This window comes from Terrapene carolina, unplaced genomic scaffold (genome assembly GCF_002925995.2).
Source record: "Terrapene carolina triunguis isolate 2854851 unplaced genomic scaffold, T_m_triunguis-2.0 Scaffold67, whole genome shotgun sequence".
NCBI lineage: Eukaryota > Metazoa > Chordata > Testudines > Emydidae > Terrapene > Terrapene triunguis.
The window spans coordinates 52,513,383-52,530,549 of NW_020664418.1; the positions used below are offsets into that span (position 1 = coordinate 52,513,383).

Genomic DNA, 17,167 nt, shown 5'->3' on the forward strand with positions numbered 1-17,167 from the left:
GCATTCATCAGCCATGTTTGCACATTTTCTGAATGCGGTGAGAGAGTTCTTCACTTTTTCAATTGCTGAGTCTTTCACTCTTGCATTGAATGCTTCTAACCAGTCAGTTGAGTTTCTTGCAGAAAGATAGTGAGCATTTGCTGGTCTTGTCAGAACCCGTGTCCAACTTCCGGATTAACAAATGATAACGCACTTAACATTGACCTCCAGTTTGTAGTGTGTGGTATCTCTTGCTTAAAGAGAAAGTATGATGTGACTGCCATGTTTGTCTGCATAAACTGTGTTGTGTCTTCAGCATTCATAACAACCTCATTAAGTACTTCTAAAATTGGCTTTGACAATGATTGGCTCATAATGCTTTCTGCATGTCGATGCAGTCCAGAGGATTGGTGTTTTGCAGCCTTTTCACAGTTTGTCAGCATTGGCTTTGCTGATCAGTCTGGCAAACCAAGCTCCTCCACTTTTACTATATAAATCCATGGTATGCTGACATCTTGAATACTGCATGCAGTACTGGTCGCCCCATCTCAAAAAAGATATTGGAGTTGGAAAAGGTACAAAGAAGGGCAACTAAAATGATTAGGCATATGGAACAGCTTCCATATGAGGCGAGATTAAAAAGACTGGGGGACTTTCCATCTTGGGCAAGAAACTACTGAGGTGTGGTAGATGATAGAGATCTAGAAAATCTTGACTGGTGTGGAGAAAGTGAAAAGCTCCCTCACATAATGCAAGAACTAGGGGTCACCCAATAACGTTAACAGGCAGCAGGTTTAAAACAAACAAAAGGAAGTACTTCTTCACACAACATACAGTCAACCTGTGGAACTTTTTGCCAGGGGCTGTTGTGAAGGCCAAAACTAGAACAGGATTCAAAAAAGAAGTAGATAAGTTCATGTAGGATAGGTCCATCAATGGCTATTAGCCAGGATGGGCAGGGATGCAACACCATGCTCTGAGAGCCTCTGTTTGCCTGAAGCTGGGAGTGGACGACAGGGGTGGATCACTCAATAATTGCCCTGTTCTGTTAATTCCCTTTGAAGCACCTGGCATTAGCCACTGTTGGAACACAGAGTACGGGGCTAGATGGACCATTGGCCATATTGGGTCAGACCATTCTTATGTAAAAATTAATTATAATAAAAATGTTCAGCACAGAAACTCCCAACACCAGCCAAAATTGATCACTTGGGCAACACAGCTCTGTATGCTGGATACCTAGGCAGGATCGGTGAGTTCATGTAAATACAATCTGGTCCTGAAGCCTTCTCCCCACTCCTGGCTCATCACTAGCTGTCAGGGGAGAGGTCATTCAGACCTTCTTTACAAATCATAATTTTAAATTATAAGGTTGGCCAACATTGCCGAAACTAATGCGCCAACTTTGTCAGAAAAAACAACAGCGGTGTGAGGAAGCTAGTCTTTGTTTATACTTTTTCAACCTATTATACTTTTTCAGGTACAAGTATTTTATCATACACTGTATATGCTTTTAAAGTGTATATTAATGTTTCAATTTCAATTCAAATTTCCAATCAATGACAAAATTGGCAACACCGTTGTAACTAGTTGACCACTGGGGGGTGCTGTGGAAATTTTTTTGGGGGGGAGAGCGGGGGATGTACAGCCCTTTGGGGCGGGGAGGGTGTAGGGAAGGCCCAGATTCACTGGATTAAGTCTCCTGCTGCAGCACCTCAGTAGGTTACATCAAAGAGGAGCTGCAGTGACTAGGCATTGGGATGCCTGTGCCTTTAAGAAAAAGCATTGGCATGCCTGTGGCTCTAAGAAGCCAGCCCTGGGAAGCCCATCCTGAGAGGTGCTGTCTGTGGCAAGGGAAATAAAAAAGCCCCTCTGCTCCCCCCACCCTATTTTTTGCCAAACACTGGTGTCTCAGTTACCCCCTCTGCCCCTCCCTGGACGGGGGTTTTGTCCCCGCACAGGGTCTGGCAGCAGCTCCCCCCGGCTCCCACCACCCACCCCCGATTTTTCCCCTCCAGCCCCTCTTCTGCTGCTATCTACAATAGCTCGATCCCCCCGGCCAGTAAATTTCTGCTCCCTGCTTAGACCCTGACACCATAGCTCAGTGGTTTGAGCATTGGCCTGCTAAACCCAGGGTTGTGAGTTCAATCCTTGAGGGGGCCACTTAGGGATCTGGGGCAAAATTAGTACTTGGTCCTGCTAGTGAAGGCAGGGGGCTGGACTCAATGACCTTTCAAGGTCCCTTCCAGTTCTAGGAGATAGGATAGGATAGGATACCCCCCCCCCTGCGATTTGCCCCTTTTTAACCCCTCCAAAGGGCAGGCAGCAAAGTCTGACTCAGAGTAAGGGCAGAGTGAGGGCAGCGGCAACAGCGGATGTTACTGCACCTGCTCAGTTCGGACGCGCATGCTCAGTGCACCCACAGTAGGAAATTCTGAGAGGAAGCTTTTTGTGTCGTCACAACCCTGGTGGCCTGAGACACCAGTGTTTGGCAAAACATAGGCCGGGGAGCAGAGGGTTTTTTGGCAGGGTCACACGAACTGAGCATGCTCAGTAACATCTGCTGAAGCCACTGCCCTTCACCTTGCCCTTGTTAGCGGTAAGAGTCTGGTGGCTGCTTTTCACAGCGATTACACCCCTTTGGTCCGCAGACTCTTACCGCTAACAAGGGCAGCGTGAAGGGCAGTGGCTTCAGCAGATGTTACTGAGCATGCGCAGTTCCTGTGCGCATGCTCAGTACACTCCAAGTAGCCCATTGCTACAGGGAGCAGTTGCCTGTACGACACCTGGCCCGGGGCTTGCGGGAGGCAGGGCCAAGCCGCTCCCTGGGAGCGGGCACCGCGGGCGGCCTCGCCTCTCTTCCTCCGCCGCCGCCCCGGGCCTGTGCCTGTCCCGCCCGCCCGGGCCGGTCTCTGCCTCTGGAGCCGGAGGGGGCGGGGAGGAAGCTCTGCGTTGCTGTGGTAACCACGCAGCCGTGCGTGGGGCGGGACGTGCTGCGGCGGCGGCGGCGCCCATCAGCGAGGCTGAAGCATGAGCAGCCGCGGGAAGCAGGCAAGCGGGGGCCCGGCCAAGCGCGGCCCCATTGGGGGCGGGGCGGCCCGACGCCCCGCTGTGCCTGGGGCCGCCCCGCTGTAGGGGCTTTGTTTGACGCAGGGCCCTGTGAGCCCGTCCCGGTTGGTCACGCCTGCTCTCCGGTCTCCCTCCGGGGGGGCGTGTGAGCCGGCCGCCCGTGGGTGACGCTGGAGGAGGGCAGCCGTGTGCGGGCCCAAACCAGGGCCGGGTTGTTCCCGGGGCTTTAGTCCCGCCTAGCCCTGCCGTCCCCGAGGGGAGGCGGGAGCCGTCAGAGGGGACGGGGAGATGTCATGCGTGCAGGGAGATTGATGCAGGATGGGAGGGGGGGAGGTGTGGGATTGGCCACCAGCGCTACCCGAGCAGGGACGTGAGAGCTAGAAGCTCTAGTTTGGGTGGGTGCCTTCATGGGCTAGTATCCGTCTCCTGCATCTGCCTAGGCACCAGAGGGAGTCAGAATAACTTCCACAGGACCTGCAGCAAGTTCCAGCTGCACTGACCCCTTTGTCTTCTCTCTTTAGGGCAGTGGATGGACCCCAGCCAGAGCCAGCTAGATTTAGGCTTCTCTCAGCAGGACACTCCCTGCTTGATAGTTGAGGACTCCCAGCCAGAGAGTGCAGTGATAGAGGACACTGCTCATGGCTGCCTCAGCCTGCTAGCCCTACCTCTTTCCAACTGCCAGAGCCCAGTACTGGTGAGTGAAAGTTCCTTTGAGGGAGGTAGGAAGGAAGTGAAATACAAGTTTCTATGTAGATGTGTGTTGATATGTAGTTTGCTTGGGCTGTGTGGGAGAAGTAAGCTCAATTTAGGCTGAATTCTCTCCAGGTGCCTAATGAAGAACTGGAGATGCAGAAATCAGGTGCATGTGTTTTACAGGAGATAATGACCAGCCCTCAGGGTAGCAAACTGGCTGCTGGTGGAGGAGGAGAAGACAGAGGCCATGAGGAAAAGCAGCTCACAGGTGAGGGAGCACAAGTAACTTTACCTTTTATTTATCTCTGAGAAGTTAACATTCTTCAGTTGCAGGAAAATGAATTTTAGAGCAATGCTTGTGTTGATGAGACATTTGGGGGTTGCTGGCTTTGGAGAGGATGGTACCAGGGCTTTGGGAATCATTGTGAAGAGCTGAGTATCAAGGCATGTGACCATGGAAGGGATGAGTGGGCTAAGCAACTATAACAGGGAGCTGTTATTGTCAGAACACTGCTGACTTCCTCGCTCCTCAATGTCCGTCCCTATAGCCAGAAGTTTGCCTCTCTTCCATTCTAATGGTCTATTATGTTTTCAGAGTCCATGGACAGTTCTACCCATCTGGACACGACTGGTTCACTCAGCCAAGTTATTGATCGATTGCCTCAGCCTACCAAGAACAACAGGTGGATAGAATATTCCTTGCCCTTGCCTCCACCCCCATCTCCATTTCTGTTTGTCTTAGAGGGATTATTTTAGTGACCTTCCCCCTTATGTGGTGGCATAGGCTGGAACGCCAGTGCTGCTGGGGTTAACTGATGTATAACAGTACAATAGCGAATCAATTCAGAATGCAGCAGAAAATCCTATTTGTGAAATTTAGCACATTTCCTGGAAATCTGTGAGATCCTCTGGGATGGTTCAGATGTACTGAGGAACAGCCCTGAATTCAGGGGACAGCGATTTCTTTTTTTTAGATGCTGAGGGACCCATGTGTGAACAAAAATAAACTTAAGAAAACAGCCTGAAAAAAACCCCAGTGTGCTATATTTCTAACTGTCCAGATCATCTCTTCTCTCCACTGCAGGGTTCCTGGGATAGTAGCAGCTGCTGCTGAGGAAGCAGGTGAAGATGCCTCACACTGCACTACCCACTCGCTGGGTGCTGAAGGTAATTCTGCTCTAGACTCTTCAGTGACTTCCTCAGAGCATTAAAATCTGCTTGGAGCTCCATTAGCATGTGTGTGCATTTATATAATTTTCCCCTTCAGCAGGTTCACTGTTTCCCATCAGATTAAGATAATATGAAGCAACTGTTAAAAAAACAATTTGCTTAGAGAGCTCATCCCCAAATACTTTGGGGGCTTTAGAAATCAATACTGATCGTGTGCCCTGTGTTTGAAAACCACGAGTTTTCTACCCACCCATACACCCTCTCAAATGTCAGTGGAGTAGTTCTTATCCTTGCACTGGCTAAGGTCTTCAGGACAGGAAGGGGCTTAGGAGGGCATGGAAGTAGCCAGATCATTAGAATATAGTTGGGTTTTTCTAAAAGTTTGTTATGCTAGCAATAAAGGATACTTGATGTGATGGCTGTCATTAAATGTTAGCGTTTACCCACAAGTGCTACCCTTGGAGGCTGAATTACCACAATTATTTCCTGGGATACAGTACATTACCTGATACCATTGTTTGGTAACTTGTTGGCAAATGAGGGCTTTTTAATGTCAATCATTGTACCTGTGACGGGTTGGATCACAGAAACCCCCTTGGGAGCTGCCACCTGATGTGCTAAGACTACTTCTATCCCTGTTTTCACTGCCAGCTCAGGACTCCAGCCCCCTGTCTTGCTGAGACAGACACTCCCATCTGCTCCAACAAATACCCAGAGTCTGAATTACTTGCCCCAAATTACTTGCCAGCACACACACTGAGCAAGACTCACAGGTAAAACACAGCCATCTGCAGACAATGGTCCTGGTTAATGGGAGTCATCAAGATTCCAAACCACCGTTAATGGCCCACACTTTGCATAATTACAATAGGCCCTCAGAGTTATATTTCATATTCCTAGTTTTAGATACAAGAGTGGTACATTTATACAAATAGGATGATCACACAGTAGATTATAAGCTTTGTAATGATACCTTACAAGAGACCTTTTGCATGAAGCATATCCCAGTTACATTATATTCACTTATCATATTTTTATAAAACCATATAGACTGCACAACATCACAGTACCTATTATATTATTGGTTTATTTTAATTATTAAAGAGGTGCTGTGCAGCTTTTGTAGACTACTGAGAGCAGCTGTTTTTTTCTGTCTCCGTGGGTATTAGCTCAGAGTTATAGTAGGCACTTTAATGGGTCCTCTCTCTGGGAAGGTGTCTGTGAGCTAGCTAACTATTTTGTTTCAGTGTGCAATGGGGGTCAATTCTAATGGCAATCTGTACATAAATTATTTTTTTCTTTATGGATGTTTGGTGCTAGATTCTGGCACATCGCAGTTGGGTTTTGGAGCTCTGGAACTCTCACAAAGCCAGGACTTCGAGGGAGACTCAACATTGAGTGAAGAGGGCAGAGGGCACCAGCTTCAGCCAGCAGGCACTGTCCCTACCTGTTCTAATCCCATGAGGAATGACCCTAACGAGGGTATGTAAATGGTCTTGTTCATAGAGATCTTTTCCTTAGATGGTAAATTTCTCTCTGCATCCTTTTGAGTTGTAGGTGGCATGTTTCCTCTGTTAGGAAGTGCAAGCGTAGGAAGGATATTAAAGCTGCCCAAAGCTTGAGAAGGGGAATTCTGCCTTCCTGTTTCCTTTGGGCTTGTTCCTTCACTGTTACGTTGTTGCCCAAGTGTCAACATCTGTCTTTTTCTAGGAGTACCTCTTTTTTTAGCTAGCTTCTAACAATCCAGAAAATCTGACACTGAATCTATTTTTTGCTACAGACCTCACAATCCCTTTCTTGCTTTCTCTATCAATGGACCTTCTAGATTAGATTGTAAATTCATGACAGGGTTGTGTTGAGATCTGTGTAATGTGAAGTGCCAAGCATGCTCATTGATACTTGTTAGCACAGATTATTTAAATTGAGTAACAAATGTTTTCTGTGTCTCCTGCTAGAACTGCACATAGTTAGGAGTAAAGCTCTGTCCACTGGAGAAAGTTACACTGGTGTACCGTGCCAGCAAGAGAAGTCTGGAAGGTAAAACAACTGCCCTCTCTGTAGGTACCTTGGGTGGGGGCATGCAGAAGGAGGAAAGCTGAGAAAACAACAAGTATTACTGCTTGTAACAAGGTGCTGCAGGGCCCTCTTGGCTCCTGCCCCGTTGGGCTGATAAAGACCGAGAGACCCTGTGTTCAATAACCACCCATGCAGTTTATTTACAGGCTGTGCTCCCACCATCTTTTCACCATCTAAGTAGCCCTTTATTGTCTGCAGGCAGAAAGGAGGGGAGAGCTACCTCCCTGCTTCCACTACCTGCCTTTTCCCTTTCTTCCTGTCGTGTCCCCCCCCCCGGCTTTTATACAGCCCCACCCTAATTAGGCAGCAGCTGTCTCTGCTTCCCCACTTAGGGCCAGGTGGTCTAACCAGCTCCAATTAAGGGAGATGAATTGGAGCTGGAGTGACAGAGGGCTGGCTCAGCAGTTCCTGCTCAGTGCCCTGTCACACTGCCTGAGAACTTCCTACAGTGTAAGTTGCTGAATGGCCCAGTAATGGTGGCTGAGGAGAGCTCCCATCCTTTCCTGGCTGGGAAGGGGGTGGGGTGGAAATGGTCATATGACTTTTATTTTTATTTTTTTATGTGGCAATGCAATAGGCTAGAAGAAAGTGCTAGTGTCTCATTTTTAACTTTAGAAAGCAACATATTTATTAAAGGACATTTTGAAACCCACGTCACTGTCCCTGTTTTCAGGGAATGGGCTGTGGTCTCTCGGGTGTTTGTTAATGATACTCTGTTGGGTATTGGAGAGTTTCACTGTTGGAAGTTTTATAATTTTGTTTAACCAAAAAAGTTGTTTTTATTAATAACTCTTAATTATAAAACTTCCAACGGTGAAACTCTCCAATTTCACTGTTAACTGGCAAAGCATATTCTTTAGGTTCCACTTGCATTGTCCAATTTTCATGATAGCGGCTTCCTGTTCAATAAGTAATAGGGCTGTCAAGTAATTAAAAAACTAATTGCTCAGTTAAAAAGATTAATAAATTGATTAAATAATAATAGAATACCATTTATATAAATATTTTTGGATGTTTTCCACTTTTTCTAAATATATTGATTTCAATTACAAACAGAATACAAAGTGTACAGTGCTCACTTTATATTTTTATTATAAATATTTGCACTGTAAAAATAAAAGAAATAGTATTTTTCAATTCACCTAATACAAGTACCGTAGTGCAGTCTCTTTATTGTGAAAGCACAACTTACAAATGTAGATTTTTTTTTTTTTTTTTGTGTGTGTGTTGTTACATAACTGTTTTGTTTTTGAGTGCAATGTAAAACTTTAGAGCCTACAGGTCCACTCAGTCCTACTACTTGTTTGTCTGAGCAATTGGCTGAACAAGATGCACTTAAGATTCTTATGTCCCTTCATGCTTCAACCACCATTCCAGAGGACATGTGTCCATGCTGATTACGGGTTCTGCTCGATAACAATCCAAAGCAGTGCAGACGGATGCATGTTCATTTTGATCATCTGAATCAGATGTCACCAGCAGAAGGTTGATTTTCTTTATTGGTGGTTCAGGTTCTGTAGTTTCTGCACCGGAGTGTTGCTCTTTTAAGACTTTTGAAAGCATGCTCCACACCCTGTCCCTCTCAGATTTTGGAAGGCACTTCAGATTCTTAAATCTTGGGTCAAGTGCTGTAGCTGTCTTTAGAAATGTAACTTTGGTACCTCCTTCTTTGCGTTTTGTCAAATCTGCAGTGAAAGTGTTCTTAAAACGAACAACATGGTGAGTCAGCATCCGAGACTGCTATAACATGAAATATATGGCAGAATGCAGCTAAAACACAGAGCAGGAGACGTACAATTCTCCCCCAAGGAGTTCAGTCACAATTTTTTTAACAAGTGTCATCAGCATGGAAGCATGTCCCCTGGAATGGTGGCCACTTTGTATTGGTGTAGTGTAACGGTGGTGTACACTTCGTATTCTGTGTTGTAATTGATATCAATATTTTTGAAAATGTAGAAAAACATCCAAAATATTTAATAAATTTCAATTGGTATTCTGTTGTTTAACAGTGCGATTAAAACTGTGATTAATCGCGATTAATTTTTTTGAGTTAATCGCATGAGTTAACTGCAATTAATCGACAGCCCTAATAAGTAATGTTTTAAAATTCTATTTAAAACCTGTTTTTGCAACTTTGTAATGAGCTGAAATCAGAACCTTGAGTTTACTTTTTATTATAAAGTGTTTAACTCAGCTTTAAATTCTACTTACTCCCACCCCATATTAACACTGGGCAGGTGTATTTTGACATGGGTAAAAATGTTTTATTTGTTCCTGCTATCATTGTGGTGAGGACAAGTGAGTAGATTTTTGTACCTGGGCTGATAAATATTCATGATAGTTCTGCAATACGACTATAAATTGAATTTCCCAGGTCAGGGGTTATGTCTAGCTCTCCCAGAATTCCACAGCAACACAAAGAGATCAGCAGGATACAAATGTCTGTCTGCGACATGCTTGAAAGTGGGTTGCCCGCTGAGAAGAGACCTGATCCTTGTCTGCAGGAGTCAGAGATTTTGTCAACTCAGGAAGATATGTTTTCCCAGAGCCACACAACAGGTAAAAACAGACCAACTAATGCCAAAGTATCCATCCCAAGGGAGCAGTCACTGTTCTGTTTTTTAGCTGGGGGATATGCATCTGTCACAGGGTGACTGGCCCCTTTAAGAGGAAGTGGGGTCCAGTGCAACTGGACTGATTATCTGCTGCCCCACTGGACTTGAGGGAAGGCACCTGGGGCTTATAAGGGTGGTTATCTGCAGCTGCCTGCAGACACTGTAGGAGTAAGAAAACTCCTGTGAGGTCCTGAGTCAGCAGGGGGAAGCCATCAGAGGGGAAATCTGGTGGAGAAGGCCAAACTCTAGGCAAGAGGTGCTGGGAAAGCAAGAAGACAGACCCTCAGTGGGAAGGGCTATGTCCAGCTTGGATTTGGGACAAAAATATTGAACTGTAACAAGATAACAGATCCTCGGGGGGGGCGGACCTAGCTGAAATTGGGATGAAGACTTCGTAGGTTTTACTTCTGTTTTGAAAGACTTTATGCAGGATTTAAACTGGATCCCAGATGGCGAAATGTTTAAATATCTCAACTGTGTGGACTTTTTAAGGGATATTACTGCGCAGATGTGCCCTTTGACAGCAACTTACAGGGAAGCAGGTTACAGTTGGCAGAATGCTTTGAGTATGTTTGATTGAATGTGAAAGTACTTTGGAAAGCAAAACACAGCCTTCTCCTGTGTGAGGAGCGTTCAAATGTTCTCTCGTTGTTCTGAAGTGAATCATAATAATGCCATTAGAATGGGTTGTTTGAGCATTCCTCCCTTTTCCCTGCACTCCCCCCTTCCCCCCCAAAAAGGCATGGCAGTAAAACTGCTAATCCTTTTATGTGACACCAGAAAAAGTATGGGCACATATTTTAAGCCTTGTCCATGTTGGGGAAACTTATCCCCAAAATTCCTATTAGTTCAGCTGAACTGGTATTATAATTGGTACAAGTGCTAGTGTAAAGGCTTCAGCAACCAGAATAATTTTAACCATATTTCAGTTAGACTTGCTTTTCAGTAAGTTTAGCAATACTTGGCTGTATGAACAGGGTATATAGAGGAGGAATAGGGAGGTTGTGTCTGTCTGTCTGTCTATCTCTCTCTCTCTCGATATATATAGATATAGCACTGGTGAGACCACTACTGGAATATTGTGTCCCCTTCTTGTATCCACATGACAAAGGGATATTGAATAATTGGAGGGGTTTCAGAAAAGAGTCACAAAAATGAATTGAGGTCTGTAAAACATGCCTTACCATGAGAGACTTAAGACATTCTACTTAGCTTATTAAAAAGAAGGTTAAAAAGGTGACTTGATCATGGTTTAAAGGCCCGGTCAAAACAAAATTGCACTGGTTTAACTAAAAGGTGTGATTTTTAAACAGCTTTAGTTAAATTGCTATAACACTGTTAAACCTTCTGGATGTAAAATCTACTTATCTAATGAAAAGGGTAAAAGCAGTAAGTTTTCTTCTTTGTTGTTGCCAGAGCCTTGTCTACACTATTGCTCCCACCAGTTCTAGCATTGATTTGGCTGAACTGGTATTGGAACCATTGAGAATTTTTTCCTACAGTTCTTTTGTGTAAACATTTATAATCCAGTATGAGAGAGCAGGCCACTTTTGCCAGCTAGTAACGAGATTTTTACCTCTTAGCCTTATGATGCTTGCATTTCACGTGCCTTGGACCCGTGGTTCCAAAATCCCTTTTTGTCTCACTGAGAATATTGGTCTTTGTCAAACTGGGAGGTAACTTTGCAGAAGTGAGGGGGGGAGGGATAGCTCAGTGGTTTGAGCATTGGCCTGCTAAACCCAGGGTTGTGAGTTCAATCCTTGAGGGGGCCACTTAGGGATCTGGGGCAAAATCAGTACTTGGTCCTGCTAGTGAAGGGGGTGGATTCAATGACCCTTCGGGGTCCCTTCCGGTTCAATGAAATAGGTATATCTCCATATATTAGTATTATTATTTTATTTATTATAACTTGCTTTATAATAATCCAGTCTGTTTCCTCTTGCTCCAAATAGCTTCAGAGAGTGACTGTACCATAACCAGGGTGGAAGTGGGAGGTTCCGTGGCATGCACCCCTGCTGGCACTCTGCACCTCCTGCATCTCTCTGGGCAGGGGTCCCTTGGTCAGGAGAGTCTTTCCACGTAAGCAAAAAAACAAAACACAACCCCACAACACACAACCAACACCTCTAATATGCACTTGTCCTGCATGGGATGAGTCACTGAGACAAACAGCCCAGCAGAGCAGGTGGGGTTAAATCTTCCAACATGGATTAAATTGTAATTGTGGTTTTCTGTAAACTGAAGTCTTTGAAGCTTAATAGCTAATAAGGTATAATTCTGGCTTTTCACACGGTTTTCCGTTGGGGGGGAAGACATTGCGCTCATTAGTAACCTTTCAGCCTTCCTCAAGGAGAATAGGGGACCTTACCGGGTTTTCTGTTAGATGAGTGGGGACTTTGTGCTGCTTGGGAGAGAATTATACTCCTTTTGGTTCTATTCAGGTTATGCCAAGTTGCAGGCTGTAGAGGAGTTGTAAAATCTGTTCAGTCTTAGCCTCCAAAGCGATAATTAAAAAATTAAGCTAATTATTTTTACCTTGTATCAGTTCTCCTGAACTCCCAATAGCTTTCTTGGGGAAGGTGTCCCCAGCTCCATGCACACTTCAGGATCTCCTTGCTAGCTGTCTCTGAAATAAACTTCAGTGCAAAGGTGACTGGATGTGGATACTTCAGAGTGTCCACCTATGGCTGAGAAGATGGTGATGTAAAGAAGAGGGTTTAAAACTTGTTAGGCAGTGAGGAACTATTTGGGGAAAGGAGAGCCTACACAAAAAGAAATGGCTCCATTTTATTCAGAGGAGCCATACTTCTGATGCAGAAACACCTTGTTAATTTTCTGTGGCTAGGGTGGAGGTGTATTGTTTAAATTAGGAGAAACTGGGGGAAGTTGACTGGTACTAAAGTTGACTGTGGTCAGACAAAGTTCTCTGATAATACAAAGCTAACTCTTCTGGTAAAAGATAGAACAGATCGCTTCTTTTGACCTGCGAACCTGGATCAATCCTCCCATTCCCTAGGATAGCCATTCACATCTTCACCAAGCACTAATCTCTTCAACATTGAGTCCCCCACTCTGTCAATCACTTGGTCTCTCTGAAGATAGGATATCTGCCTCTTGCCTGCTGCCCTTATGCTTCTGAGACTTCCAGACCATCAGTGTTAGTGACTTCTCTTCCGCTATCAGCTGGCTCCTCCTTGTTGTCTCTTCCCATGACATGGTTGTCGATTCTCTGCATTCTACACTCCCCTCCACCCTTGACTCCTTTGCCCCTCTCTCCCATCAGAAGGCCCACCCTAGCTCTTCCCCATCATCTGCATCCTCCACTGCCACATCGCACAGCGGAACATCTGGCAGTAGTTCTGTGACCATGCTCACTTTCTCCACTACAGTTCTCTCTCTCCTCCTTCAATTATGCTACCATCCTAGCCAAGCCCTCTGCTTCTCCACTCAGATTCCCACGTGTGCAGTCCCATTCACCGGTTCACCACCTTTGACTCCTTTCTCAAACCTCCCCAGCCCCACTTCACTCTACACTGGAGCTTACTGATTCTCTCTCTCTCTCTCTCTCTCTCTCTCTTCTCCCACCCCCCCCCCGCCCCCCGACAAAACTGCCAGAATTAGACTTCTCAGCCTTTCCTTCCTCCCCACCACTTTCCCCATTGCCCCGTCACTGATACAAGAGCTTTTCATCCTGTGGTGATGGTCTCTAACCCTTCAACCTACCCTCGTAACTCCACCCAGGTCCCAATCTCCCTTTCATCCATTCTTCTCTGCACGCTTTGTCCTTATTAACCTGTCTCTCTTCTCTTTCTACTGTGCAAGCATGCTTTAGTCTCTCCCACCTTTCAAACAAACAAACAAACCTCCCCACCATTGACCCCCATGTAGTTCTGCAGCTACTGCCCCATCTCTTTTCTCCCCTTCATGTCTAAATTCATTGAACAGACTGCTTACAGCTGCTGTCTGGAGTTCCTCTCTTCAAATTCCATTCCTGACTATCTCCAATCTGGCTTTTTTCTTTCCCCTGCACACCACTATCACCTTTTCCTGGGCTACAGTTCAGAACTGGTACTCCATCCTCATGTGTTAGAAGGATACAAAACAATAAATGGTATGAATGATTCCCATTTATCTCTTCTCATAATAGAAAAAACACGCGGATATAGTTAAACTCAGACAGCAGTTTAAAGCTGCTGAGAGGAAATTTTTGTACAATGTATAACTAATCTGTGAAACTCTGACTTCTTCAGTGCTATCGTAAGGCAAGATCTTAGTAAAAATCAGACTATGCACTAACATGAGGAGTAATGCACAGTTTCATTAGGTAGAATAAAAACAGGATACAATGGACTTGAGAGGCTTGCGTTCAAGTATCTGCCCCACCACAGACTTCCTGTATGGCCTTGGGCAACTCACTTAGCCTGTCTGTCTGTTCCCCATCTGTACGATGGGGTAACAGCATTTACCTACCGCTGTGGGGTACTGTGAGGGTAAATTCATTAAACATTGTGAGGCATTCAGGTACTTTGATAATGGGGCGCATATAAGGACCTGAGATAATAAATAAGGGGACATGCTACAGAGCATAAGTCAACCATTAACTTCCTGCACTTAGGAAGAAACCTGCCCAGAGAGGAAGTTATTGCATAACTTTCTACCCCAGAGTTCCTTGCACTTTCCTCAGAAGTATCCAATATTGGCAGTTATCTGAGACAAGATACTGAATTAGATGTCTCCTCCATTCTTGACAGTTTGTTTTTGTTTCTATATGTCAGTACAATGCTTGTTTCCATATCTGTTGTCAAGTTATTTTAACCGCAGTCTGAATAAGTAGGATTCTCCCTGCTTTTGGACTTCATGTTGTGATCTGTAGACTGTTGCTACATGGAAACTGAGCTGCGGGTCCCCTGCCTGTACTCCTTTACGGTCATTTGAGGGATTTAAGCTCATTGGCTTGGTTGTCTTAGCTGGTGAACCAGGCTCCCGTTGTTAAAAGCTGGAGCTACTCTTGTGGAGTAAGAGAAATAACTAAAGCATTAACTGACCTGTGACTTGACTTTATTTTTTTTTTCTCTCAGCAGTTATTCTTCAGGCCTAATTACTCCTTCTCCTGGTGCCTTTGGATCCCATCCTCTTATCATCCCCAGCAGTCCCACAGAACAGGAAGAAACAAAAGGTAAAACTTCTGTGAATACTGATCTGGTTTTGGCTTTTCTCTATACATACTCCTCCAGCCTGTGTGTGTAGCTTCCTCTAAACACCGCTTAGAATCATTTCCATATTGCAATCTGAGTAACAAGCGCCTCTCCTTCTCCCCCAGAGTCTTCAAACTTGATTGATTTCTTAAGTGCACATGCGATCGGCCATTCCCACAGTGGCTCTCCCTGTACCTTTGGGAGAAGGTAGATAGCACATGAAGAGTATGGCATCATCAGCTAGTTTCCCCCTTCTCTTGGTAAGGTGGGGATGCACTGAACATTGGATGCTGAGGGTCAGTTGCCGTTGTGCTCCCTTGGAGGCAAGGCATTCATGTTACAGGATAGGTACTGCAGGGCAGCAGGAATCCCTCTTCTCTTATGTATAAATATATTGCATTGGAGGGGTGGGGAGCCGACACCTAAATTAAAGACTCACTGTACCTTAATTCAGACCCCTTGTGCATTATAATACCGTCTTCAATTTTATAATTACATACTACTGGTTTCCACAGGACCCCTGCCTCATTCAGTACACGGAAAGGACAGTGCTCAATGAATGGGTAACTGTTCGATATTTTTCTTATCCTCCTTGTTCAAAATGTGACTCCAGGCCTTATTAAAACATACACTATCCAAATCCTGTTGCTATGGTGTATTCATTGTAGCATCTGAGGGCTTCAGACATTATTTTCAGATGATTCTCTTACCTGTACCCATGCAAGGTCAGGTGGTGGTATTCCTATTTTACAGATGAAGAACCAAGAAAGTGACGTTAAAGCCAAAGTTATCAAGTGTTCACTAATTCTGAGTGCCCAACTTGAGATGCCTAAAGCTTGATTTTTTTTTTTTTTTTTTTTTTTTTAAAATAGTACTTAGCATTTTTTAGCAACTTTCATGTTCAAAGCACAGAATCCCTTGGACTTCACTTACAGTTGAAAAGCTCAGCATTTCCGCAAATGTGGCCCCAGATGTCTCAAGCTAGGCTCCCAGAAAATTAGAACCACACTACTAGTGACCACTGGTGAAAGGATTGATTTAAGTGATTTGCTCAGCATCTCATAGGAGCTTTGTGGAAAAGGCAGAGGTAGAATCCAGTTCTCTAGGATGACATTCAAATGCCTTAACAATTTGTGGTGGTCTTCATACGTGGGGAGCATTGCCTAGTAATCAGGAGTTTAGGCCCTTTGACCTGCAGAGGGGTTTTTGGTAGGGGAGCTGGGCCTTCCCACTCCAGCCCAGGGCTCTGTAAGGGCAATAAAAGGGTCTGATGCCCAGGAGTGCCTTAAGGCTGCCTTCCCTGGGCCACTTCCTATCATCCCTCTGTTGTCCACAGTTCACAGTCCGTACAGGAAAGCGTGAAGGGGGTCAGCTCACTGCATGGCACCTCCTTGTGTCCAGGCATGGCAGCTTTCTCCTTTTTGGGGCATCAGCTGCTTCCTCTCATGCCTTGGACCTCTGGCCAGTTCAGTTCTAAGTCTCTCCCTGTCGGCGGCAGTCTATAAACAAAACACAGAATCAATACACACAAACTGGGTTAGTATGTGAGAGAGGGAAATGCCTCCCTGTCAGAGTTTATGAAAAGTAGGTCCTCCCTTCCCTCAGGGAGGAACCTTCAAGCAGCTGTGCATGGGAGATATCCTGCCTTCCCTCAGGAGCTGCAAGGTGTAGGTCCTCTCCCCTGGCCTGCCCACAGGCGAGCTGTTCTGCTCCTTTTAACTTCTTCTCCAGTCTGTGCTGAGCTCAGAGCAGCTCCTGAACCCCTTGTTGCCCAGTGTATGGTTTGTATATGCCATCATACCATGAGACAGTCTTTGTTCTTCCTGCAGTCCCCTTTGTTCACCACACACCTTCCAAAGAAGCAGGGATCCTATAGAAAACATCCTCATTTGTTACACAACCCTGTTTCATTCCCTAAGCACCATCCTGCCTGTGCACTGAAGGAGACGGGTCCTATGGAAAAATAATATGTGATTAAAGTCTGTATTATCATCATGGATCCACAGAAGGGGGCTGAATTAAGGTTGCAAAGGCAGCCTTAAACTTACACTTCATAACTTCTAAGTACGTGACTTTGCTACCTTAGTGTTCTTTTAACATTTTTTTAGGGCCCTACCAAATCCACGGTCCATTTTGGTCAATTTCACGGTCCTTGGGTTTTAAAAATCATAAATTTTATGAGTTCAGCTATTTAAATCTGAAATTTCACTGTGTTGTAATTGAAGGGGTCCTGACCCAAAAAGGAGTTTTGTGTGTGTGTGTCACAAAGTTATTGTAGGGGAGGTTACGGTACTGTTACCCTTACTTCTGCGCTGCTGCTGCTGGCAGCGCTGCCTTCAGAGCTGGGCAGCGCTGCCTTCAGAGCTGGGC

At 45.3% G+C, this 17,167-nt stretch overlaps 1 protein-coding gene across 1 annotated transcript in view; it reads left to right on the top strand.

The window, feature by feature from the left end:
• Positions 1-3,047: 3,047 nt before the first annotated feature.
• The window catches only part of TP53BP1 (tumor protein p53 binding protein 1), a 63,060-nt gene continuing 48,940 nt past the window's right edge, over positions 3,048-17,167 (top strand). Inside the window, exons 1-10 of the mRNA XM_024216331.2 lie at positions 3,048-3,152; positions 3,570-3,742; positions 3,874-4,009; positions 4,337-4,424; positions 4,826-4,908; positions 6,232-6,393; positions 6,867-6,948; positions 9,362-9,546; positions 11,555-11,681; positions 14,684-14,778. Of these exons, the coding sequence (XP_024072099.2) occupies positions 3,578-3,742; positions 3,874-4,009; positions 4,337-4,424; positions 4,826-4,908; positions 6,232-6,393; positions 6,867-6,948; positions 9,362-9,546; positions 11,555-11,681; positions 14,684-14,778 (1,123 nt within the window). The 5' untranslated portion in view covers positions 3,048-3,152; positions 3,570-3,577. The remainder of the gene's footprint in view (positions 3,153-3,569; positions 3,743-3,873; positions 4,010-4,336; positions 4,425-4,825; positions 4,909-6,231; positions 6,394-6,866; positions 6,949-9,361; positions 9,547-11,554; positions 11,682-14,683; positions 14,779-17,167) is intronic.